General features: G+C 42.9%; 1 protein-coding gene across 3 annotated transcripts in view; it reads right to left on the bottom strand.

The window, feature by feature from the left end:
- The window catches only part of MID2 (midline 2), a 99,054-nt gene that overhangs the window by 51,360 nt on the left and 21,037 nt on the right, over nt 1–26,657 (bottom strand). For all 3 annotated transcript variants that reach the window (XM_007506940.2, XM_056809419.1, XM_007506941.2), the window contains exon 3: nt 12,909–13,004. In XM_007506940.2, the coding sequence (XP_007507002.1) occupies nt 12,909–13,004 (96 nt within the window). The remainder of the gene's footprint in view (nt 1–12,908; nt 13,005–26,657) is intronic.

Genomic DNA, 26,657 nt, shown 5'->3' with positions numbered 1-26,657 from the left:
CCTCTTCCTCCTCCTCTTCCTATCTTTCCTCCTCCTCCTCCATCTCCCTGAGCCAGCCTCATCTCATTTTCACCCACGTATTCCCAAATGCAGTTACCTGGAGAGGTCAGCAATGACTCTTCAGATAAAATGCCTTCTGGGTCTGCTCCTCCCAGCAGCCCATCCGTCACCAGCTCCCTTGACATTCAAGGCTAGTGCCTGTTTATAAACCACCCTCAGAACACAAAGGGAGGGAACCCTTCTCTCTTGTTTATCCCCACAAAGTCCTGATTACATATTTCATGTCTTTGTCTGGACTTGTTACCCCCCCCCTCTACTTTTCTGCCCTGGTCTCACTCAAAATGGATGAAGTTGAATCTCAAGGAAGCCAGTATGAAAACAATTCAGATATTTTAATGTGTTCCTACATGGGAAAAAAGACATGATTTTAGAACTACATTGAGTCAATCTGTCACCCTTCCTCTGTGGGCAGGGACCTTAGGCTCTTGAAGCTAGAGATGAGAGGGTTCTCAAAGCTCATTGAATCCAACCCTCTTGAATTACAGAAGAGGAAACTGAGCCCCAGAAAGGAAGGGCTTGCCAAAGTCATATATACAATTACAGTTCCAGAGGTGAAAGGCCTTTGGAAGATCATTCATTCCAAAAGTATTGGACCTATAGAGTCGGGGAGATTCGAATTCAAATCTGGCCTCAAACTCTTTCTAGCTGTGTGACCTTTGAAAACATACTTTTCTCTGGATGCCTCAATTTTCTCATCTAAAATGGGGATAATAATGGCAGCTACTTTCTAGGGTTGTTGTGAGGATCAAATTAGATAATAACTGTAAAGCCCTAAGTAAATAATTGTTAAACATATAGAAAGTGTTATACAAATGTTAGCTATTATTAATAAAGGGGGAAACTGAGGCACAGAAATATATAGGGTCAGAGATCTGGGGCTGGAAACAGCCACAGAAGCCATCTAATTGAACTCCCACATTTCAGAGAAGAAAACAGAAGCTAGGAAGATAAAACATCTTGCCTAAGTCCATACAGATATTCAGTGACAAAGACATAATTTGAACCCATGTCCTCTGACTTTAGAGTCTGACTCCATTTATTTCTTAAACTAATTGATCAATGGGAGGTATTATCCTTTCTCCCACTTAGTCTAGAATCCTCCCTCCAGCGAATCACTATAAATACTTGTTACCAGTCTGTTGGATGAATGGCCCCCTACCCATCTCCTGGCCCCAAGAACACAGTGTGTTTCCTGTCACAGTTCCCCTTGAATTCATTTGTAAATGGATTTCCCATGAACCCAAGTAGAAGAAGAACCAGGAGAGGGTGAGAGATAATGAGATTGGGCCACCTCACCTGCTCCCTTGGAATGAAGGGAAGGGCATAAGCATTATTTCTCTAATGCCTACCACGTATCAGGCTCTGGGCTAAGCACTTTGGGTTTTTTTAATTTCTTTTCCTTTTAAACATTATTTTATTTGGTCATTTTCAAACATTATTCATTAGAAACAAAGATCATTTTCTGCCCCCCCCCCCGCCATTGGTGATGCTAAGCACTTTTATAAAAATTATCTCATTTGAGTCTTACAATAATCCTGGAAGGGCGGTGCTATTATCATTCCCATTTTACAGATCTGAGGCAAATAATGATTGTGGGTCACAAAGCTAGTACGTACCTGAGGCCAGTCTTGCTGACTCCAGGCCCAGCCTGGTGCTTAAAGTATTAACAAAAAACATTCCAGAAAGCATGGTAGTTTCTGGAGGGTATTTGAAATTAGGGTGAAAAAATGAAGCCATCTGGAGCATTCTTAAGAAAGTGCTCGAAAGGCTACACGGGTGTTATAGCTGGTATGGATGAGGTGTTCTAAGGGTCAAACAAGTAGCTAGATCCATTAACACCAGTTTTCACCTGACTACTGAATTAACTGGCCAACTGAGGGAGTGTAGTATATTGTTTGGCAACTAAGGATCACTCTGACTACTCATGACTGTACCGTTTTCCCCTCTATCAATCACCCATGATCTTTCTGGAAGTTGTATATGGTTGAGCTGGCCCCCAGTTTCAAGAGGAGCATGCCCCCAAATTACCAAAAATATGACTCTTCGAATTCGCATCTCATACTTGGTTTCATCCTCCCTCCTCATTAATGACCCTCAATTCCTAGGATTCAACAAATGTAATTTATTGAAACAGTCAGAGAGCATCATAGAAAGCCAGACTGTAAAAAGTCTCTCAAATAGAGGGCAGCTAAATGGTTCAGTGGATAGAAAGCCAGTCTTAAAGGCGGGAGGTCCTAGGTTCAGATCTGGTCTCAAACACTTCCTAGCTGGGCGACCCTGGGCAAATCACTTAACCCTCATTACCTTGCCCTTACTATTCTTTGGTCATCGAACAGATGCAAAGTATTGATTCTAAGACAGAAGGTAAGGGTTTTTTTTAAGTCTCTCAAATAGCAAGCTAGAGGATCCATTATATCTCTTAGACACTCTCCTTCTTTCCTCCCCCACCCCATAATTCCTCCCAGTCAGTAAAAGGAGATGGTGATGAACAGGAATGAATTGGGCAACTTTTAGAACTCACAGATTTCCTCAGTAAAAGCCCTGAGTGGAGAGGGGTTGGGAAAATCACTAGAATTGAATTCCACCTGATCTCACTGTGGCCTAAAAGAAACTCTCAAATGAAAATTCCCAGGGATTTCATGGGCAAAATCCAGAGCAGCCAGGTAAAAGAAAATAGGTAAAACAGTCCTCAGAAAGAGTTCAAATAGGTGGCAGTTGGGTGGCTCAGTGGATTGAGAGTCAGACCTAGAGACAGGAGGTCCTAGGTTCAAATCTGACCTCAGACACTTCCCAGCTGTGTGACCCTGGGCAAGTCACTTAACCCCCATTGCCTAGCCCATACCACTCTTCTGCCTTGGAGCCAATACACAGTATTGACTCCAAGATGGAAGGTAAGGGTTTAAAGAAAAAAGAAAGAGTTCAAGTAACAAGGAAATACAGTAAGATTCACACAAGATTTGACAACTACTACAGTAAAGGAGAAGAGCTCTTGGAATTACATTCTAAACGGCATACAATCAAGATTTCAATCAAGAATAACTTTCTTTGAGAAAATGAGTATAATCATATAGGTGTAAGAGGGTGGAAATGGGGTGAAGGGGTAGAAATGGATCTTTAATGTAGCAGAAGACTTTCAAGAATTCCTTGTAAAGAGACCAGAGTTATAAAGAAATTTTGAAATGCAAACATAGTAGTCAAAGCCTGGAAAAGAAAATAGATTTGAACATTTGGAAGGAGCTTATTTAGGATGATGAAGTGCTTATATTTTAATAAGGGGAAGAAGAAAGAAATGTCCCTTCAGAACACTAATGTTTTCCAAGGTCCTGAAATCAACTAAGAAAGAGGGTCAAGAGATAGTTTTTCTGTTTTGATGGTCTTGAGGGAAGAAAGAAAAGGAAGAGAATGAGGAATATACTAGGGAAGAAAGGAGGAAAAAAATGAGAAAATGTATAATCTCACAGAACTGGAGTTCCTGAGATAAAGTGAGGAGGTAGGGGAATGAGCTTCATGTGAATCTCATTTTTATGTGAACTAGCCAAAGGAGGCCTGAACACAGATTTTGGTGTAGAAATATATTAAACTCAACAAGGAAATAGGTGGGGACATGGAGAGGGTAAGGAGTGAGGATTAAGAAAGAGAGTCTAATTGGTGAGAGATTAGCCATAAGCAAAACAAACTTCAGTGTCAGAGGGCTCAAGAGGGAGATTAAAAGAGAAAAAAGGTAAAAATCTATGATAGGGGACAGAATAAGAGGGGGAAAGGGAAGCAAAGTAAAAACAGTTTCAATTATAGATCATTCCTCTTTCACCACCTTCTTTGTAAAAGGGAGAATGGGAATAAAAAGAGAAAAAAGTATAAAAGGATAGGAGGGAGGGAAATACATAACCATGAACATGAATGGAAGGAATTCACTCATAAAACAGAAGAGGATAGCACAATACATTAGAAAGCACCAAACAACAATGACTGGAAATGTCATGATAGTGAGTAACTAGGAGTCACAGTAGCAAATGATGGGAAGAAGTGCCTTGATGGTGAACCCTTTTCCTTGTTCCCCCATGAAAACCTATTGGAGTATAATACTCTGAATTATTGGGATGGTATAGACCAGTGATGGTGAACCCTTTAGAGACTGGGTGCCCAAACTGTAACCCTTATGCTGCATGTGAGCCCCCTGCCTTACCCCAGACAGTGGAGGGAGGAAGCACTCCCATTGAGTTGCTGGGCAGAGGGGCAAGTGAAGTGAGAAATGTCCTCAGGTGCAGTGGAGAGGAGGAGGAGGGGAGAAGCCCCCTCTGGCATATATGCCATAGGTTCATGGGCACAGACTTTCCCTGGGGTAGGGATGGTCCACCAGAAAGGGGAAAGGACCTCTTCTCAATATTTCATGGGCTCTATGATTCTTTAACATTTCTATTCAACACATCATTTATGAGGTACCTATTATATGCAAGGTACTACACACATTTGTAAGTTGTGTCTCCCTAATCAGACCAAGTTTCTTAATGGCATCAATCATGCATATTTACTTCTTTTTGATCCTCTCCAGCACCTGCCATGGTAGGCTTGAATATATGTTGTTGATCATCTAACCAGGTACTGCCCATTTCTCCTCTCCTCAGTTGTTTTTAGGAGTGCTCACTTCCAAAGCATCTTGGAAGCCAAGAGGAAGTACTCATTTGGGTATACATTTTCCACTAGACAGGCATGATACGAGGATTTCCTTTGAAAATGTAAACAAAAACAGGACAAAGAACTATATAAAGAGATCAAGTAGTTAGAGTAACAAGGTCAACAGAGACATGAAAGGGAGTGTTGGGGCTTCCTTGGCTTCATTCCCATGATCCCTGGTCCTAACAGAAAATATTTTCCAAATACCAGGTCACTGGCTTCTAAGAACTGGGTAGCAGCTATCAGCTGCAGGCCACAGAATTCAGCTAGCAAACAAGAGGTGATTCTAATCTCTATTCCTGTAATAATGGGAAGAATGTAGCTGTGTTCCTTTCTCAGGAGAACAGAAGGCTGGGAAAAGGGACAAGAAAAGGAAAAGGAAAGACTTTTTGGAGTCCCTTTTTGGAAAGTCAATCTCTGACAAGAGCAATCTAAAACAACAAGGAAGAGAAACAGGTTTGGCATGAAGAGAAACAGTTGGAGAGCTCTCAGAAGTACCTGGGCTGGCTCCCCCACAATGGGGCCCACCACTGAGAAAGTCAGGCAAGGCTTACTGGCTGAATAGTTATGCTGAAGACAAATCGTCATTCAACTAAGTTTCGGGTGTTTTTAATTAGGGATTAGAAAATGGCCCCCAGATCCCTTTTCAAGTCATCTGTGTATTCTGTCCCCTGTCTAGTCTTACACAATATTTGGCCATCACTCAGTTCAACTCCACAAAGATTTATTAAGTGAACTGTGCTGGGTTCTGGAGAGATTCAATAATGAACAAAGACTGAGCGCTTACTCTTAAGGAACTTTTCATTCTTGTGGCAGGAAGAAAAAATACAAGTCTGAATAACTATAATAGAAGCAAGAACATGATCAATCCTAGCTTGATGCTTACTTCTTGTGGGGCATGGGACAAGTCATTTTCCCTCTCTGGGCCTCAGTTTCCATCTCCGTAAAGTGAGGAGATTGGACTAGATGGGTCTCTGAGGTACTGTCCAGCTCTAGATCTAGGGTCCTCTGAACTTAATCCCAAAGAAGAAGTCAGAGAGAAGTCCAAAAGTTATAGGGAGGATTCTGAGATCAAGCAAGACTCCATGGAAGAAGAGGTACCTGAACTAGGCTTCAAAAAGACATGAAAGTGATAATACATGTATAATCCTGATCAAACTGCTTACCATCTCTGAGGGGGAGGCACGGCAAGGCAGGGAGGGAGAGAGAGAGAGAGACAGCTTGCATCTTATAAACTCAGAAAGTATATGTCGAAAATTGTTATTACATGTGATTGGGGAAAATAAAATGCCTCTGAATAGAAATGACCAATCTGTAAACTTGTTGTGCTTAACTATAGCTATTTGTTACAAAGGAAGAGGGTTTTTTCCCCATGTAGGGGAAGGATTTGGAAGGAAGAGGGGTAATTGAGATGATGATGATGATGATGTAAAGTAAAGGAAGGAAGGAAGGAAGGAAGGAAGGAAGGAAGGAAGGAAGGAAGGGAGGAAGGAAGGAAGGAAGGAAGGAAGGGAGGGAGGAAGGGAGGAAGGGAGGAAAGGAGGAAGGAAGGGAGGAAAGGAGGAAGGGAGGAAGGGAGGAAGGGAGGAAGGAAGGGAGGAAGGGAGGAAGGGAGGAAGGGAGGAAGGAAGGAAGGAAGGAAGGAAGGAAGGAAGGAAGGAAGGAAGGAAGGAAGGAAGGAAGGAAGGAAGGAAGGAAGGAAGGAAGGAAGGAAGGAAGGAAGGAAGGAAGGAAGGAAGGAAGGAAGGAAGGAAGGAAGGAAGGAAGGAAGGAAGGAAGGAAGGAAAAGTCATTATGGCATTTTTAAATGTACAAAAGAGAACAAAAGAGAAAGGAAGACAAAAGGAGCAAAAGGAAGGAGAAACAGGCAAAGTGGACAGCTTGGAACAGGTTTGTTGAATTTATTATAATCATTTTCAAGACTGCAAGCTAAATGTGACAGATTCATGGTTTCATGTACAATCCTCTTTTTCTGTTCTACGGCAGAATATGGAAATATTTGTGGCTTGATGATGTTTATGGAGTTTAGAATAATAACAAAAAAAGAAAGTTCTGAAAAATAAATGTAGATCAGTCCCTACAAGAACATCAAAAGAGCCTGGGAACCAATTCCACCAGCCAATTCTTGTTTGTCTTGCCAAGCCAATAGAGATGGCAGCCAAAGATGGCACACTTCAGACTCTAACTCCTATGTAAAACTATGGGAGGGTGGTGGACGATCCTGAGCAACATTAGTTCATAAAACCACGAGAAGCAGTAGAGGGGAAAGAAGTTTTATGGAAACTTTGGGGTGGCACAAGACAAGAGGCATAAAAGACATTAATTATCTAAGAGATCTCTGACCGGAAAAGGGGAGTTCATCATGTGGTGAGCCTGGGAGGCAAGGCAACTAAGTGTCTGCTGGAGTACTCCACTACAATGCCAAGAACTCTAGAGGAGAGCCTCCAATACCCTAGATAGCCTTCCAATGGAAGATCCAGGAAGGGCATGGACAAGAGTCACATGCTGTAAAGGGGAATGAATGGGCTGTGACCCACGTTGAAGAGATCATGAATCCACTGAAGAATCAAAGAATATTGATATTCATATTCATAATAATTCTAATAGCAATGAATAGCCAACAAAATCACAGGGATACCTTAGAGGCTGAATTTACCTTCTTGTTTAATATCTTTTGTTCATATAGCCAAAAAGGACTCTATTCTCCCCCTAAACTCACTGTTCCTCCAAAGTTCTCTGTTTTGGACGAGGGGACTAGTCGCCCAGGTCTGTGACCTACCTCGGTGTCATCCCTCTCCATCATCCCTCATTTCTAGTCACTTACCAAGTCTTGTCAATTCTATATCTACAACATTTATGCCGTCCAATCCTTTTCTCTCCATACACATGGCCACAACTCTCATGCCTAATCCTAAATCATATCCCACCCATTTCCCAGCATCCAGTCTCACCTCTCCCTAATCCATTGTCCATAAAGCTGCCAAATTAGTCTTCCTAAGAGTCAAGCTTAACCATATCCCTTCCCTTTGAAAAAGTCTTCATTGGCTTCCTTTTGGGGCAAATTGCTTCAGTTGGCATCTAAAGTCTTTCACAATCCAGCTCCCACCTACCTTCCCAGGTTAATTTCTCAATATTCTCCTTCGTACAGTTGAGATTCCAGCCAAACTGGTCTATTAACTCCCCTCAACTGGACAGCCCATTTCCCATCTCCAAACCTTTGCACAGGCTATCTTTTCTACATGCTTGGAATATACTGCTTTCTAACTTCTATCCCTTAGAATCCCTGACTCCCTTCTAGGCTCAGCTCAGCCATGACCTCCAATACCAAGCCCTGCCTGGTCCCTTGCTCACTTAAGGGCATTTTCTCCTTCTTCCAGCTCTCTTGCACTTACTAATAGGCATCCATCTTGGATTGTTGCAGCAGAATGGAAGCTTCTTGAGGACAAGAACCAAGATCATTCTCTTGGGATCTCCCATGCTGAGGAAATTGAACTAATTTTTTCCTCTCCTCCTGGTCTCAGTTGTACCCATTCTCCACCGGGTTCACCAACCTTTATAGTATTTTCTATCAATGGGTCCTTGTTAGGTGCTCTCACTGAGCCAGGAGACCAGAGACCTGAGCTAAGCCCAGTGACCTTGTACAATTCATTTCTACTCTCTGAGCCTTGGTATCCTCCAGTTAAATGAGGAAGTTGGATTTGAAGGACTCTGGGGGTCCTTTTCAGCTTGAACATTCAATTTACTAACTGTCTTGACTTACATTAAGCAGTTTGACCCAGGAGAAGCAGTGTGACATCATGTATAGAGAGAATTAACCTCAAAGACATGAACTGATCGATTGTGAGACCCTGGGCAAGTCACAACCTCTCCATGCTCAAGGCAATTCTCTAGGCCAATAACTTTGCAAAGTAGGTGGTGGTGTTCAGTTGTTTCAAATGGGTCTGACTCTCCATGACCCGATTTGGGGTTTTCTTAGCAAGAATACTGGAGTGGGGGCATCTGGGTGGTTCAGTGGATAGAGAGCCAGGCCTGGAGATGGAAGGTCTTGGGTTCAAATCTAGCCTCAGACACTACTTAGTTGTGAGACCCTGGACAAGTCTCTTAACTCCTCTGACTTAGCCCTTACCATTCTTCTGCATTAGAATTGATACTGAAACAGAAGGCTAGAGTTTTTTTTTAAAAGATAATCAGGAGCAGCTACGTAGCACAGTTAATAAATGGCCTGGTCTGGAGAAAGGAGATCCCGGGTCCAAATCTAGCCTCAGATACTTCCTAGCTGTGTGACCTTGGGCAAGTCACTTAACCCCCATTGCCTAGCCCTTACTGCTCTTCTGTCTTGGAACCGATACACAGTCTTGAGCCTAAAATGGAAAATAGGGTTGTTGTTGGTTTGCCATTTCCTTCTTCAGCTCATTTAACAGAGGAGGAAACTGAAGCGGGGGGTCCCACAACCAGGAAGTGTCTGAGGGTGGATTTGAACTCTGGTCTTCCCGATTCCAGGCCTGATGCTCTATCCACTGCAGTGCCCCCTAGCTGCAAAGAAGGTATTAATGTGCATTGCTGAAAGGAGTTTCCTCCCTCCAAAGTGTCCTGTTCCAATGACATCACAGATCCCTTGTATATCCAAAGCACATTCCTAAACTTTTGATGATAACATCACAGACGATGTAGCCACCCAGCCCACAACACAGCAAGCAATTTCAATATGATATAAAATACGACTTAAGAGATTTTGATGTAATATAGTATACAGATTGTCTCAAAAGTCTTAGTGCAGTTTAGGCTTTTATAAACTTAAAACTGCACTAAAACTTTTGGGACACCCTATATTTTTTTCCATTTTTATTCTGCTGTAAGTATTTTCTGTGCACACAGATGTGTGTGCGTCTGTTATACTGTCAGCTCTCAAGGAATAAGACCCATGCCTCTAGCTTGGGTTCTTTTTTTGGCACCGTGACATGCAAAAGTACTTGAAGAGATAGCCCTATGCATAGACCGAAGAGATGGCCACCCACATGGCCAGCTTGGAGGATTGCTCCTAAAGTGAGCTGCTAGTTGTGACGGAGTCCCTCCTTTTCTCCCGAAGCCAGAGTCGAAATATACAGCTATCATCTGGGAGGGTCAGTGTTCGTGGTTCATCCCCCAAGAAAGAAAGCATCAGTGGGGGTCAGTTACAGGGGGACAGTGTGGGGCACCGATTATCAAACACTGGGCAATTGCTCAGGGCCCCCAAACAAGTCTCCAAGGCCATGAGGTGCAGAAGAGTAAACACTGGTGGACGGAGATTCCTTCCCTGTAGCTCCCTATATCAGTAGAGTCATCTGGTCAAAAGGAAAAATGTATTAACGACTTGTTCCCTTCACATCAGAGAATGGCAGGGCCCTGAGTCAAGAGAATCAAAGCTTTGATCGAAGAGCCAGGCAAGGAAGGGTGGGCCCAAGGGAATGGGTCCGAGTCGAGCAGGCCTGGATCTAATGAGCTCCCTAGGTAGGAAGAGCATCCAGTTAGATGGAGACGGGCCTTTAGAGAGATTAGCTAGTCCTCTTCTCACTTTTAGATAAGGAAAACGAGGCACAGGGCTTTCAGGGAGTGAGTGGGGAGAGTCTGTTTCCCTGACTTCCAATCAAATGTAAAGTTTTTCCCTCTATTCCAACTATAAAAATATGAGTGAACGTGGGCACCCTGGGCAAGAGGAGGGCATTAATAGTGTGAAGAAGTTAATACCAGCTTTTCGATAATCAAGAATATGTTTTCTATATTCCAGGTTTCCATTTAATTCCGTATCGGCCCTCCTCTGATCTCCAAGCACACACGAAAGAAATGAACCCAAGCCATTAGTCCCTATTATTCTGCCTCCAGCACAACCCAAGCTCTTATTCAACAAGGGACTAAAAGGGAACCACCTTCTCGGTCTTTGAACTAATTTTGTTTCATCGTTTGACTTCTGAAAAGGTGAGATCTGCTCTAGAATGCCTCCTCTCTCGCAGCCCCTCTGCTGTGTTTCTTTCTATCTCTTTGATTTGTTTTTTTGGAGAGATGGAGAGGATGGGAGTTAAACAGAAGAAAGAGAAAGAAAGGACGGAGAGGTCTCTCTCTATTCCTTCTTTAATCACTCCAGGCTCTAACTACAACCAGTGTGGAAAAGATACTGGCTCTGGCATTATGAGATCTGGGTTCAAATCCTACCTCTGTTGCAGATGGCCTGTATGATCTGGGGCAGCCACAGTACCTCTCCAGTTCTGAGTTTCCTTCTTTGTGTAAAATGAGAAGGCTGGATCAGATCACCTCCCAAGTCCCTTCCAGATAGACAAGACATGGGTTTCAACTTTGCCTTGGTGGTTTATTAGGGAAGTCCCTAGGCCTTGGTTTCCTCATCTGTAAAAACAAGTGGCTTATGCTTAAAGGCCTTCCAGCTCTTGAGAATCTGGATTCAAATCTTGGTTTGGTCTATATGACCTTGGACAAGTCACTTGATCTCTCTCAGCTTCAACTTCTAATTTATATGTTAAACAAGGGGGTTGAACTTGATGGCTTCTGAGACTCCTTCCATCTCTTAGAATTATGCTCCTACATGTCTCCTTGGCTAAGTCATTTAACTTCCTGAGACCCAGTTTCCTTCTCTGTTAAACAAGTTGGAGATCCTATACCCATGGTGGTGAACCTGTGGCATGTGTGCTGAGGGGGGCCCTCAGAGCCCTCTCTGTGGGCAAACCCACTGTTGCCCCAGCACAGAGTTTGGCAGAGTTAGTTACTAGAAAGTCAGAGGGACATGGAGTGGGGCTGCTCCCCTCCCCCTCTCCATGCAGTTTGCAGTTTGGCCACTTGGTCTCTAAAAGGTTTGCCATCACCAGCCTATAAGGTGCCTTCAAGCCCTACATCTAGGATTCTATGGGCCGCCTTGGATTAGTCTCTTTCCTGGGCCACAGTTCCCCTCCTCGGGAACACAAGAGGGTCTCTGAGGTTCCCCCCTGCCCCACTGTCAGTTCTGGATCTAGGCTCCTAAGGATCTCATTCCCCAGGCAACGCATCACCTAGACATCCCCTGCTGTACAGATAGCCAAATCTAGACTCCAAAGCTATAGCAGGTAAGCCCCATCAGAAGGATGCTTTGCCTTCCCCAAGGAGTCCCAGCAGGGCTCGTGTGACTTGAAGATATTATGTGATGTCCCAAAATGCATTTGGCCTCCAACTCTGGAGGTACTGCAAATATCTATTGTGTAAAACCAAGTACACCCGTCCGGTCACATTCACCTGTCTCCTCCATCAGAACTTGACGAACAGGCCTGGAACAGGCCTGAAAACCTTTTTATCCTGGCACTCTCCCTGAGGCTTCCCATGACCTTTCATGCCTGCTCTCACCCCTCCCATGAGATCAAAATGACAAAAAAATAGCCCAGCGAGGTTCTTCTGGCCCAACGGGAAAGGGGAAAACACCAGATTCTTCCGAGTTGGCTTAGTTTCCCTGTTTCAGAAACACTCCTCAGCTCGGCTAGGTGAGGGACATTGAGAAGTGGTGACAGGGCTGGAACCGCAATGAGGATGGATAAAGGATAGAAATGGGACAGGCAGTGGGTGGAGGTGAAAGTAGGAGATGAGAGCCGTACCTGTGATGCCAGCAAAGAGGAGATTGTCAACTTAGCCAACAATCCTCACCCCCACCCCATCCCCAGGCCCCTGGGGCAGTCCAGCAACCTCACCCTAGGGAATCCCATTTCTCAGACTTTGGGTCCAATCCCCACACCGCTCGTCCCTTCCAAAGGGCCAGCCCCCCTACGCCCCCCCATTCGCTGCCAGGATGAACATGTTTAATAGAAAGGAAGCTCCTTGAGGGCAGGGGCTGCTCCCACGTCTGTCTTTGTAGCGCCAGCACTAGCACACAGTAGGTGCCTAACCCTAACCCTTCCTGATGAAGGGCAGGGATAATGATGATTTTGTCTCTGTATCTTTGGCAAGTAGCATGGTTCTTGGCGCATGGGAGGAGCTTAATAAGTTGTTGGCGGATGGGAAATTTTGAATTTGTCTTTGTATCACAAGTACCCAGCACAACGTCTAGTGCACAGTAGGTGCTTAAGAAGTGGCTAGTGATCCTCCCCCAGCCCCAAACACTAAGGCTAGACAGAAGAGGGAGTGATCTAGCCTACAGAGAAGGGTCAGAAACATGGCTGGCTGGCACATACCTCCACTTGCTGACAGATCTGGATCAGTTTCGCCATCTGATTTTCTAGTTCGCTATTGCGCTTAACGAGATTGGTCAGGTTCATTTCCAGAGTTTGCTGTCATCATTGAGCAGGAGAAGACGGCAGGCCCAGCGGGAAGGGGGGAGGGGGAGAAAGAAAACCAACAGTTAGGCCTCAGCTTGCTAAGGAAGGGTTCTTGAGCTAGGAGAGTTAGCTACCCTCCACATTCATTTCCAGTGGTTACTCCAGCAGAAGAGCTTTGCACACAAGAATTTAGTTAGTTTTTGTTCAGTTGTTTCCAGTTGTGTCCAACTCTTGGTGATCCCATTGGGGGCTTTCTTGGCAAAGATCCCATAGCAATTTGCCATTTCCTTCTCCAGCTCATTTTACAGATGAGGAAATCGAGGCAACAGGGTGAAGTGACTTGCCCAGGGTCACACAGCTAGTTTGCCATTATCCTTCTCCAGCTCATTTTACACATGAAGAAACAGTGGTAAACAGGGTGAAGTGACTTGCCTGGGATCACTCAGTTGGGATTATCTGAGGCCACATTTGAACTCAGGTCTTCCTAATGTCAGGCCTGGAGCTCTATCCACTGTGCCACCTAATTTTGTTAGAGTGAAGTTATGATTACATAAAATGTGATAACTGGCTCCAGTCCAGCGGAAATATGCAGGACAAATTCAAATAATGCAATCACTTCAGGAGGGTTCATTCTTTTCACTAACAAGACTAAGCTGGGGGCAGCCGGGTGGCTCAGTGGATGGAGAGCCAGGCCTAGAGATGGGAGATCCTGGGTTCAAATCTGGCCTCAGACACTTCCTAGCTGTGTGACCCTGGGCAAGTCACTGAACCCCCATGACCTAGTCCTGACCGCTCCTCTGCCTCAAAATCAATGCAGTGTTGATTCTAAGACAGAAGGTGAGGGGCTTAAAAAAAACTAATAGGAGTAAGCTGTATCTACCCCTTAATAAAAAAGAAAAAGAAGATACTTGAGTGAAAGCAAACAAAATCAAGCCTCTAAGGAGTACTTTACCCATTCACCTAGCCTAATAGCTTTCCGTCTTCACCATTAAGGAGTAGCCTATGGAGGAACTAGATGCATGGGCCGCTTGGATTGAGATAGGACACTACAGAAGGACACCCATTCTTTCAGGCACATGCTATAAGCAGCTCCTGTGTCCATAAAAGGCTTCATATGATCTGATCTAATCGTAGCATTTAGAAACACAGGCTGGAGACGAGCAAATCTGCCCCCCACCTCCAACTCACAATCAGAATAGTGTTTTGTCCCATAATTAGGATAGAAAAAGCACTGGGTCTTAAGATAGAAGACCTGGGTTCAAATCCTCACTCTGCCACTTACTTTCTGTGTGATCTTAAACAAGTCACATTACCTCAATGAGTCTCGGTTTCCTCCTCTGTGAAATGAGGGGATTGTACCATGTAGCCTCTGAGATCCCTTCTGCCTCATCCATGGTTGACAAGGAAGGAAGGATGACATTTTTTGAACCCATCTGAAGTACCCACTCCTTGGCAAATCACTTAACCGTGCTCCCAAGTGACTCTCTCAAATCTTGAGTTTAAGTGAAGGCACCAGCCTGTATTGGTAGAGGCGATTTCCTCATCTTTCCTCATCCCATGGAATTATGGGTCCATTCAAAACAAATTAGCAGGAACATGGCGTATCTACTATGGGATTCCCATTCTATGTTCTAGTGAACAAATCACTTCTTCCCAGGCCTGTTTCTCCCCTCTGTTAAATGAGATGGTGAAGACTTAGATGGCGGGTGTTCCCTTCCATCTATGATCCCATGCTTAACCATGTGTTTCTTCTTCCCTCTCACCTATATCCCTATTTTTATCCCCATTTCTCAAGCCCTAAACTTGGGCTTCTTCTCCCCACAGAACTGATTGAGAGACTATTCTCCTGACCTGGTTCCCGCTCCCCAAGACACTCCCAACCAGGATTTTCAGAACCTCACAATCTCAGCTTTTTCCAACTCTGTGAAGGTTTTAGGGACCAGAATCTTTTTTTCATTGCAACCAGATTCTTCAGGAAGTCTACTCAGAGGAGCTGAAGCTCAGCAGTCCCCTTCAATCTACTAGGAGGTAGTGGATGCTTCATTTACTTTGAATAAGGCTGAAACTGTGGCAAGGAAACTAGTCTCAGAGTCAGGAAGACTTGGCCAAGTTCGAATACCAACTCTAACACGTCTTGACTGTGTGACCTTGGATAAGTCACTTAATTTCTCTAGGCTCCAGGCAACTATCTAAGAAAAGAAATGGAAAAGAAGGTACCAACCTCTTTTGGCTAAGGGAATTCCACAACAATAAAGTCAAAGGTCTATTAACAAAAGTTCCCATATATATTTTAGTGTGTTCACTTGTGGAAACTTGTACATTAGAGCACAGATCATTCCTCGGTGGAGAGGAGGGTGGGAATCTCAGAATCAAAAAAAACATCAATTTGAGGATTATTCCTAGACAGATGGAAATTCCACATGTCACAAAGTGATGAATCAGTACCTTAAACAAATAGAACATAGAATGGGAATCCCATAGTAGATACGCCATGTTCCTGCTAATTTGTTTTGAATGGACCCATAATTCCATGGGATGAGGAAAGATGAGGAAATCGCCTCTACCAATACAGGCTGGTGCCTTCACTTAAACTTAAGATTTGAGACAGTCACTTGGGAGCACGGTCAAGTGATTTGCCAAGGATTATACAGCCAGTATGGGTCAGAGGTGGGCCTTGAACCTAGGACTGCTTTGCTTTGCAGTTACCTCTGGTTGTCTCACAAACATGCAATGTTAGGAATCAATAATTCAAATGATAATGCCTTTCTCTTGAAACACGGCAATCCACAAGGATGATATGTTTTTGAAAAAGCGTTCCATAAATGTCATCAATCAACTGACAAGCATTTATGAAATGAATGCTTTCTATGTACCAGGCTTATGTTCGATGCTGGAAACACTTATAAATAATTCATAATTCGGAGAACAAGAACACTGTTGAGCTTTTTGCATTCGTGGCTTAGATCTGAGACTCAGAGCCTCCAAGAAACCACTTAAAAAAAAGAAATGAGACCTGCACACCCAATTTGAGGTCTTGCTCGGTTGGGGGATTTGAATTACTGTCATAAAATGGGGGCAAACAGTTCCTTTGCCTAAGCCCTCCTACCTAGCAGTTTACAAAATGCCAGTTCCTTTTAACAGAAGTGGGGCTGGGACAATAAGCTTATTTCATTAATATAAAAAGTGTTTCAGTTAGAATGGAGTCTTGATGATGGACATAGAGCACCTGGGTGGCTTTGGGTGAGTGTCTTCATCTCTCTGGGCCTTCATTTCCTCATCTGCAAAATGAAGGAGTTGGACTAGATGATACCTGAGATCCCTTCCAGTTCTAGAGCTGGTTACCCTAGAACTCACAGGCTTTCCAGCCTCTCCCAACTATCAATAAAAAGACCCCTTCCAGGTTTTGGGGACCCACCTTGTCTTCTCTTTAAACGTCATTTTTCATATCCAGATATGATTTTCATTCATCAAAGGCATACAGGTTTTCTAACAGCCGAATCGGCCATCTGGTTCAGAAACCAAAGGCCATATCCTTATGTCACAGTTGATACCTTCCCAAAATATGTACTTCCTCCCGGGCTAACACAGGCTAAGTCCCACAAGGAGAGCACTAATGTGAAGCCCACTCTAGGTCTTCGGCCCTAGACCTGACCATCTGGAATTTCAGTTGATCTGCCGGCCATCTGAGGAGCAAAAAGGAAGCAATGACAACAGCATGGGCCAGACAGAAGGAAGAAGGCAAAGAAGAGGGTCTTTGGGCCCAATGAAGTTGCTGAATGCCCCCCCCAGGAAGACCTGAAGACAAAAGATTAGTTGCTTCAAGCAATTAGCTGCAAGTCCAAGCAGCAGCAAAATCCAAAGGACAAAGCCAGATCAAGGCCTAGAAGCTTGGCCAAGCCCTGCCCATGGGGTTATTCAAGACTTAAAGCCAGCTGGGAGGCCTAGCAGCAATAAAAAATACAAGAGATCCTGCTATCCTTTAGCTGATGGGTTCTTAACCTTTCTCTTATCATGGACGCCCTCAGTATCTGGGGAAGCCAATGGAATTCCTCAGAACAATGGTTTCCAATGCATAAAAGAAAACACGTTAGGACTGTGCTATGCCTCAATGATATTGAAATTGTGATCAAAATAGCAAGTAAACCAAGGTGATGGATACCAAGTCAAGAGTCAGGTTTGGTGGACAGAAGTACAGTCTTTTCCCTTACTTCTTCTCTAGTTTGAATACAACACAAAATAGTCGGCTGCTCTTCCACCACCATTTCCATTTAATGGCACATTTGTCATTGTTGTTGAGACAGTTTTCAGTTGTGTCTGACTCTTTGTGACCACATTTGGGGTTTTCCTGGGGAAGATTCTGGAGTAAGTAGTGTGCTATTTCCTTCTCCAGTTCATTTTACAGATGAGGAAACTGAGGCTAACATGGTGAACCAACTTGTCCACAGTCATATATCTAGTAAGTAAGTATGTGAGGCCAGAGCTGAACGCAAGAAGAGGAGTCTTCCTGACTCATCAGAGCCTAAGGGTGTTGGGCTAGATGGGCTCAGAGGTCCCGTCTCACTGTAGATCTAAGGTCTTAGGATCCTATGTAGGTGGCCCAGTGATAAATTCCGATCTATGTAATTTGGAGCAACATTATAAACCCTTAAAACGTCCATTTCCTAATCTGTAAAATGACAGATAAAATGATCACTATGTGTATAGAATAGATCCATATATTACACACACCCACATCCTCTTACATACACCAGATTAGCACTGAATCTGAAAAAAGGACAAGCTTGATTAACTACAAATTTGAATAGGAAAAGATGGGGGCTGGGGTAGCTGGTTTGGTGGGAAAAGAGACAATAAGTAGGAAAAAGGCCAAGTGGCCAACAAAGAGATAAAAGGAGTTGACGTTATCTGATTTTCCAACCTGCTAACATCCTTTGGAGTTTCCTCTGAATTTGTTCTGTCTTGTTCTCTTCTTCCTGTCTATCAATCTTCCCTTCTATTCCTCTCTTCAACTTTCCCCCCTACAGAACTGCCAATATCTTTTATTGCCAGGTAATATTTTATATAACAAGAACCCCAAAATGTGCAAACGTGGCTGGGTTTAAGCATGCTTTATGAAAATTGTGGGAACATAATGAGAAAATGAAAATATGCTTGTTTATTCCTTTCAGGAAATTCCTCTATTCCCACTGGTTTTCATCCGCCATATTTTTGGCAGGCTGGAGGCATGGAAATGGGACAACACCACTCTCCAAGAGAATTACGATAATCATGTCTGATTTACACAGACGTCATTGTCGGGTTAGGCAGCGGAAAATCCTGCAATCAAAATGAATAAGTGGTTAAAATTAAGGCCATTGCTAACACTTTTGCTCACACTCTGGCTCCTCACGTTGTCAATAATTCTTTCAGGCTCCTGAAATAATCAGAGGGGGTAAGATAGCTGCATACCCCACAAGGTGAGAGCTATAACAAGCACTACAAACTTCTGCAAAGTACACTACTTTGAAGCCGTGCTTTATCTGGAACCACTGCTCAATCTACAAATAAGTCTTGAGAATCCACCGAGGGCCCAGTCCCAGACTCCCTAAAGATAAAGTGGAAGGTTTTATCCTTGCCCTCAGGGGGTTTAAAATCCAGCTAGCGTGGGCTGGAGTAGTCCAGGATGGTTCAGTGGCAGAGTTGGGACACAGAGGCACTGAGGAGCAGGCAGGATTTGGAGAGACAGAGACAGACAGACAGAGAGAGAGAGACAGAGACAGAGACAGAGAGAGAGAGAGAGAGAGAGAGAGAGAGAGAGAGAGAGAGAGAACAGGAGCTCCAGGGAAGCTGGAGGTACCCTAAATAAAAGCCTGGGGTCAAAAATGAAGAGGAGACCAGTTGGCTAGACTGAGAGATTTGTGGTGGAAAAAAGTGGGAAGCTGAGGTTGAACAGCAGGGTGGGACCAGACTGTGGAGGGCCCAAATATCAACTTGAAGAGTTTGGACTGGAAGCCATGGGTGACGGTTTAGCTATTTAAAAAAGCAGCAGAATTGTAGAGGCCAGAATTTATTTCCACATTAATATCATAATTTTCTAGGGAGGAGGGAAAGAGAAAGAGCCTTTGTAACTTCAGGTCTGAAATACTTAACTATATAAACGAAATACGGTATATCTCATTGGTTCAGAGATCGAGAGCTGAAAGGGACCTCAGAGTCCAATTCCATCATTTAACAGTGGGAGAAACTGAGGCCCATAAAGGGGAAGAGACTCGACCAAAGTCACACGGGTGGTGAACAGCAGAGCTAGGATCTGAATGTCAAATTGGAGTCTCTTCCAGTGGGTACTACCCATCTACCTCCAACAAACAAAATAATTGTTTGTCCTTCATTTTCAACATCACTCTTGATGACCTGCATGTAAACTGGATTTAAGGGAGGCTAATCCTCCCTGAACAGCCCATACACCCCAAATGAAATCATTACAATCTATCCTAATAGGGCTATAGAAGAAATGGCAAAAACACAAGTATTTTTTAAACATTCAAGAATTAATTGAGCCACTGGTAGCTTCTGGATTGAAATGCAACCTGATTTCCCATCCCCACTGGCAGATATGCCAACTGAGGCTGGATTAGCAAATTGCCTTGGGAGCTCCTGGCTCCCAAAACACTTAGGGAGCACCTATGTTAAGAGACCTTCCCATTTGAAACCTCCACAACTCAACATTAGGAACTAAAGGACACTATATTCAAAAAATGACTAAAAACCAGCACTGAGGCTCTGGAAGAATTAAAAAAATACAATTGATCCACTGCAGATGAGAAAATCAAGACAGACAGTCAGCACATATTAGCTAGGTGGTGTAGTGGGCCTGGAGTCAAGAAGACCTGAGTTCAAATTTGACCTCAGATACTTACTATCTGTGTGAACTTGGGCAAGTCATTGAACCCATTTGCCTCAGTTTCCTCATCTGTAAAATCACCTGGAGGAAGAAATGGCAAAACATTCTAGGATATGTGCTAAGAAAATCCCAAATGGGTCATAAAGAGTCAGGCATGACAGAAAGACAACAAAACGTATTAGTTACGCTTCCCTGTTCCCTCCATGGAAGTCTAGAACATGGGCTCATAGTAGCAGAGCTATAAAGCAGGGAAAGGACATCTGAGGCCATTTAACCCACCTGACCCTTTTTTCTCAAAAGGGGAAACTGAGACCTAGGGAAACAAAGTACTCTCACCTAGGTCACACAGAATAAATGTCAGAGGTAGAATTTGAATTCAGATCCTTTGCTGATACCTCATCTCATCATGGAGGTGACTGAGTTCCTGAAGGCTTCACAGCTAGGCCTGTGTGTGTCCAGCATAGGAGTATCAGCCCAGCTAAGCCTGGAGAGATTTATTGCAAAGGGATAATAAATATTTTGGCTACAGCAACTTGTGAAAAGCTTCTTCCAAAGTCACAGAACAGCTAAGCTCTGCAGTGGTGGAGAGACTGTTCAGCCCAGAGCCTTCAGAGCATAATGGAAAGTAGAGCAGATTCCAAGTCAAAAGACCTGGTTCCAAATCCTAACCCTGCCACACACCAGTCAGGTTACCATTGAGAAATCACAAACTCTTTGAGTCAAGTTTCTTCATCTAAGAAATGGGAATAATCAGCAGAATTTACTAGAAAGAGGTCTGGATTTTGAGTGAAGAGACCTGGATTCAAATCCCACCTGCTCTTCTTATTGGTGATCTCAGGCAAGTTACTATGCTCTCTGACCCATAGTTTCCTCATTTGTAAATTTATAAGTAGAGCTTTCGGGCTAGGATTCTATGAGGGATCTTGGACAAGTCCCTTCCCCTCCTTGGACCTCAGTTTCCTCCTCTGTAAAATGAGGGGGTGAACCTCTCCAGGTCCCTTCCAGCTTTATATACAAATCTAAGATCTCTGTTTTACCTATCTCCAAAGCCTGTTGTCAGTATCAAATGAGATCATGCCTGGGAAAGCATTTAGTCCCTCTAAATCATTAGACAAATGTTGTGTCGTGTTATTGTTTCTATGTTTTATTTGTTGGAAGCTATTATCCTCTTTCTTCTGATGTTTCTGTTTGGGGTTTTTTCTCTTTCCTCCACAGAAGACCAGAGATGATTTTTTCTCTCTACTTTCAACAATCCTTCCCTCCTTAGGGAAGAATCAGAGAGATTAAGGAGATAATCACGAATGCTTTTCCAATTTAAAATTCGTCCCAATTGGATAGAACTAATACTGAAATAAAAGTCGAGTTTTCTCTCTACTAACATGAAGAAATTAACATTCTTTCACACCAAAGGAGACCTCCTCACCCAGCTGACCCCCAGCCCCCCACCCTCTCATCGCCCACGGCCCAGAGTGGTCCAGAAGACCTCCTAGTGGGTCAATCATTGGACATTTCTAGGTAGCTCCCAATGACCAAGGAAGCAATCTTTTAGTAGACCCAACAAACCAGTGTTGGGAATAATTCACGTGCCTACTTTCAAGCAAGAGCAGAACGACTTTCCATTTATTCTTCCTCTTGCTCTCGGCATCCATTTTGGAAGGGAGGGTGTGATAAAGAATACCCTTTCTGCAACTAGAGCTGGAGAGCTGCCTCTGGCAAAGCCAAGCTAGATGACCAGTCAGCCCATGCTGCCAGTATGGCAGTGGTGATCTAAGTAGAAAACTTAGAGCTTCAAGGAACCTTAGAGGTCATCAAGTACAGCCTCCATGGGTTATGGAAGAGAAGACTGAGGGATAGGGAGGTTTAAGTCACGTGCTCAGGATCACTCAAGTAGAAGGTAGCAGAGATGAGACTTGAACCCTAGGCTCCAAGGCCAACTCTCTAGCCACTCTCACTTCCACTAGGTTTATCATGGGAATGATCTTCCATTTCCTCACAAACAAAAAAGGCAATGTTTGAAAGTGGATCTCGCTCTGTTCCTTCTTATCGAAATTGCCACTCGGCCTTAGACTTTGCTCAAACATCTTCTGGTAGGAGCCATACTTTGACTGTATTCTATTCATTTTCAAATTGGAAAATCCAATCAGTCATCTGCAGATTTTCAAGTAGTCAATACCATGGAGAGAGCTTAATCACAGAATCACAGCATCTCGGTGATGGCAGGGGACTTCAATAGCCATCGAATTCACCTGGTATCCCACCAAAAAGCCCTATTGAAACCCACCCAAGGTTTCTGATGAAGAAGTCATCTCCTGTGGCAATTTAGTCCACTTTTTTGGATAGCTTTAACTGTTAGGAAGTTTTCTCCTAATTTTACCCAAGCTTTTTATTAGTTCAGGGATACACATGGATACAGAATTTTCAACTTGAAATATTTCTCAAGATCACGGCCTTATTCCAATCCCAACACCTGCAAGTCTTTAGTGGTGGTTATTCTATCCTTCCCATATCCCATCCCTTCACTTTCCCAACTTCAGCCCTCTTCAAACCCTCTATTTTAAGTTTTTCCGTTGTGTCTTCCATTTTGGGACAATAAGTATCCACTCAAGGCAAATAGCATAGCATAAAGAAAAGAGCATTAGACTTGAAGATGGGAAAAACCTAGTTCAAATTCTGACTTCACTTACACTTGAAGAGTTTCAATTTCCACGTTCAGAAAATGGAAATACTACTTGCCATGCCTTTGTCCCCCAAGATGGCTTGTCAGCTTTGCAGCACTATAAAGTGTGAGCTACTGGGTGCCCTCAATTTGCTTTGTTAATGATAAATTAATTACCTGGACAATGTGTTTAGGCTGGAGCATAAAGCATCTAATCCCAGTCTTACTGGGGGAAAACATGGCGTGAAACAGCCCTACAAGAGGATCATTGGATACAGTATCAGGGGACAAATGGGCAGAAGGCCTCGGTGTGTGTCCTAGCTCCCCAATTAACAGATGCTACAAGTAACCTTGGATAAGTCACTATATCTCTACAGAACTGTTTACTCATCAGCCCCAAGTACATAAGCTCTTCCTCCTTGATCTTAACTGAAAGGGAATCTAGAGGCCATCTGGTCTAATCCCTCCATTTGACAAATGAGAAAACTGAAGCCCGGAAAGGTTAAATTAATTGCCTAAGATCACACAGGCTCAAAGGATCAAGGATACAGCTGGTTCTGGAAGGGTCTTTAGAGTACATCTAATCCCACCATCTCATTTGAGAGATGAAGAAACAAGACCCAAAGAGATAAAACAATGTGTCCATGGTCACCGAGGTCACTTCTCTGTTTGGTGTTTAAAGCTCTTCACATCTGGCTCCTCCAGAAACTATGGAATCCAGCAAAAATGGCCTACTAGGTGTTCCTTCTATACAATACTATGCCTTTGCCCAGGCTGGCCCCCACCCCTGGAATGTTCTCCCTCCTCACCTCCCCCTCTTGATTTCTTTGATTTCCTTCAAGACTCAGCTTAAATTCCACTTTTTGTCAAAACTCATTCCCAGTGTTCCCAACTACTAGTACCCTCCCCTCTGAAATTACCTTTCATACATAAATATAGCTATGAATGTGGTCTATAAAACATACTAAAGAGGTTCTGCTAAGAATCTGCATAAATAGATAAAATATTTGAACAGATCCATATCTTTAAAAGGGGGCTCTAGAGGCAGAGTCAAAATGGTGGCTTAGAGACAGCAAAAATTCAGACTTCTGTAAACCCTTCCTCAAAGATCAAAAACACAATGCTTCCAGGGAACTGAAAACCAAATCTAACAGCAGGACAGAGCTAGGGAACCCTCCTCCTGGACCCAACATAAAAGGTACACCCCCAAAAGTCTGAATTCTAGAACATACAGGTTTAAAGGGAAGGAAGAAGGAAGGTCCCAGGACTTCTCCCCCACATACAGTGCTGAGCCTCCAGCAGTGGCTAGAATCTACAGGTTGGCAGGGGCTCTAGTCCAGAGGAGAATCTTGTTGTGCCAGCTGTGCCAGGACCAGGGCTCAGAACACAGGCGGTGTAGAGGTAGCTGGAGGAGAAGCACAGAGCCGGCAGCCCAGTCTCTGTCGAAATGGGCAAATCTCACCTTGCCTCACCCCTTCTGGAGGTTTTGGCCTCAGAGCACAGCCAGTTGTGCAGATCAACTCCACCCTGGCTCAATCTCATCAATAAGGGTAGATAAGAAACCATCAGATGGCAGAAAAGTTCAAGCTCCAACACCCATACCCCACAGACTGATCTGAGAGCCTTGCTGATTCAGCTCCAAGGGGAAAAGGCTGCAACAAACTACAGGCAACAGTTGTCAGCTGGGGAAGATCAGACTACTGATTAAACAAAAGAACAGAGAAGAAGCTGCTTCAGGACAGAACATCTCAAACTCACAGGTCCAAAATAAAATTAGAAGACCAAGACTACAGGGAACTCCCAAAGGGAAATAAAAGACTGTCTGCCCTTTAATCCAGCCATAGCACTGCTGGGTTTGTACCCAATACCCAACCAGGAAAAAGACTTGTGCAAGAATATTCATAGCTGCTCTCTTTGTGGTAGCCAAAAATTGGAAAATGAGGGGATGCCCTTCAATTGGAGAATGGCTGAACAAATTGTGGTATATGTTGGTGATGGAATACTATTGTGCTAAAAGGAATAATAAAGTGGAGGAATTCCATGGAGACTGGAATAACCTCCAGGAAGTGATGCAGAGTGAGAGGAGCAGACCCAGGACGACATTGTACACAGAGACTGACACATTGTGGTACAAGAGAACCTAATGGACTTCTCCAGTAATGGCTTTACAATGTCCCTGAACAACCTGCAGCGATCTACAAGAAAAAAAAAACTATCCTCAAGCAGAGGACAAACTGAGGGAGTAAAAACATCAAGGAAAAGCAACTGCTTGACTACAGAGGTTGAGGGGACATGATCAAGGAGAGAAGGTAAATGAGCACCCTAATGCAAATACCAACAACAAGGAAATGGGTTCAGAGCAAGGACACATGTGATACCCAGACGAATCGCCCATCAGCTAGGGAAGGGGTGGGGGGGAGGTTGGGGGGGGAGGAAAAGAAAATGATCTGTTTCCAATGAACAATGTATGAAAATGACCAAATAAAATAATGTTTAATAATTTAATAATTTAATAAAATAAAGAATTCCAAGCATTTGTAAAGAAAAGACCAGAACTGAACAGAAAATTTGATGACCAAGCAGAGAACTCAAGAGAATCACCAAAAGGTAATTAAGAAAGGGGAAAAAACTTTTTTAAGGGACCCAATAAGTCAAAATGATATGTATCACTACAAGAAAAGAAGATATTTGTAATTCTTAAAAATTGTTATTATCACCTGGGTAGCTAGAAGAATTATACTTAGAGGGAACTGTGATAAACTGTATAGGATGAAATGCCAAGACATGAATATGTATATAGATATATATATGCATAAATACATATATATGTATATATATATATATAAATAGCTAGAATTAAAAAGAGAGGTTACTACTAAGAGAAATGGGAAAAGAAACAAAATGGGGTAAATTTATATGTCATAAAGAAGTGCATGGCGGGAGTGGTGGAGAACACCAATACACTGGAAGGATAAAGAGGTTGGAGATAGGAAATACTAATTCTTACATACATTGAAATTGACTCAAAGAGGGAAGAACAATCAAAACCATTGGGGCAGAGAATTGATTCATGCGCAATAGAGAAGTAGAAGGGTAGCAAATGGACTGGTGGGGAGTGAAGCAATACAAGGGAGGGAGAGGGTGGGGGATAGTTTAAATAGATCATAAAGAAAATAAGGGTGGAATAAGAAGGAAGGGGGGGTAGAAAGGGAAATAAAAAAATAAAAAAAGGACAGGAATTAGGGGGACTGATTAAAAACAAAACACTGGTGTAGAAAGAAATAATGAAAGAAGAAAGGGCAGGGTTAGGAGTGAAAATCAAAGATTGACCATGTACTAGGCCATAAAAACATGGCAAACAAGTGCAAAAGTGCAGAAATAATAAAAGCAATGTTTTCAGATCACAATGAATTGAAAATAATTCATAAGGGTACATGGAGAGGAAAATGAGAAATTAATTGGAAATTAAATGATACAATTCTATAAAATTTGTTAGTAAAGAACAAATCATAGAAATAATTAGTAATTTCATTGAAGAAAATGACAAGGTTGAGACATCCTTTCAAAATCTATTATATCCTTCAGGTCATATATTAACAAATTAGAGAGGGCAGAGGTCAATGAATTGGGCATGCAAATTAAAAAACTAGAAAGTGAACAAATTAAAAATCCTCAGATGAAAACTAAATTATAGATTCTAAAAATTAAAGGAGAAATTAATAAAATTGAAAGTCAAAAAACTATTGATTTAATAAATAAGACTAGAAGCTGATATTTTGAAAAAACAAATAAAATAGACAAAGTACTGGTCAATCTAATTTAAAAAAGGAAAGAAGAAAACCAAATTAACAGTATCAAAGATGAAAGGGGAGACCTCACCTCTAATTAAGAGAAAATCAAGGCAATCATTAAAAACTATTATGCCCAATTATATGGCAATAAATATGGCAATCTAGGTGATATGGATGAATATTTACAAAAATATAAATTGCCTAGATTAACAGAAGAAGAAATAGAATATTTAAATAATTCCATATCAGAAAAAGAAATTGAAAAAGCCATCAAAGAACTTCCTAAGAAAAAAATCCCCAAGATCAGATGGATTCACAAATGAATTCTATCAAACATT

This window comes from Monodelphis domestica, chromosome X, assembly GCF_027887165.1.
Source record: "Monodelphis domestica isolate mMonDom1 chromosome X, mMonDom1.pri, whole genome shotgun sequence".
NCBI lineage: Eukaryota > Metazoa > Chordata > Mammalia > Didelphimorphia > Didelphidae > Monodelphis > Monodelphis domestica.
Note: the sequence above shows the minus strand (reverse complement) of the source record. Positions and strands in the feature narration are given on the sequence as shown.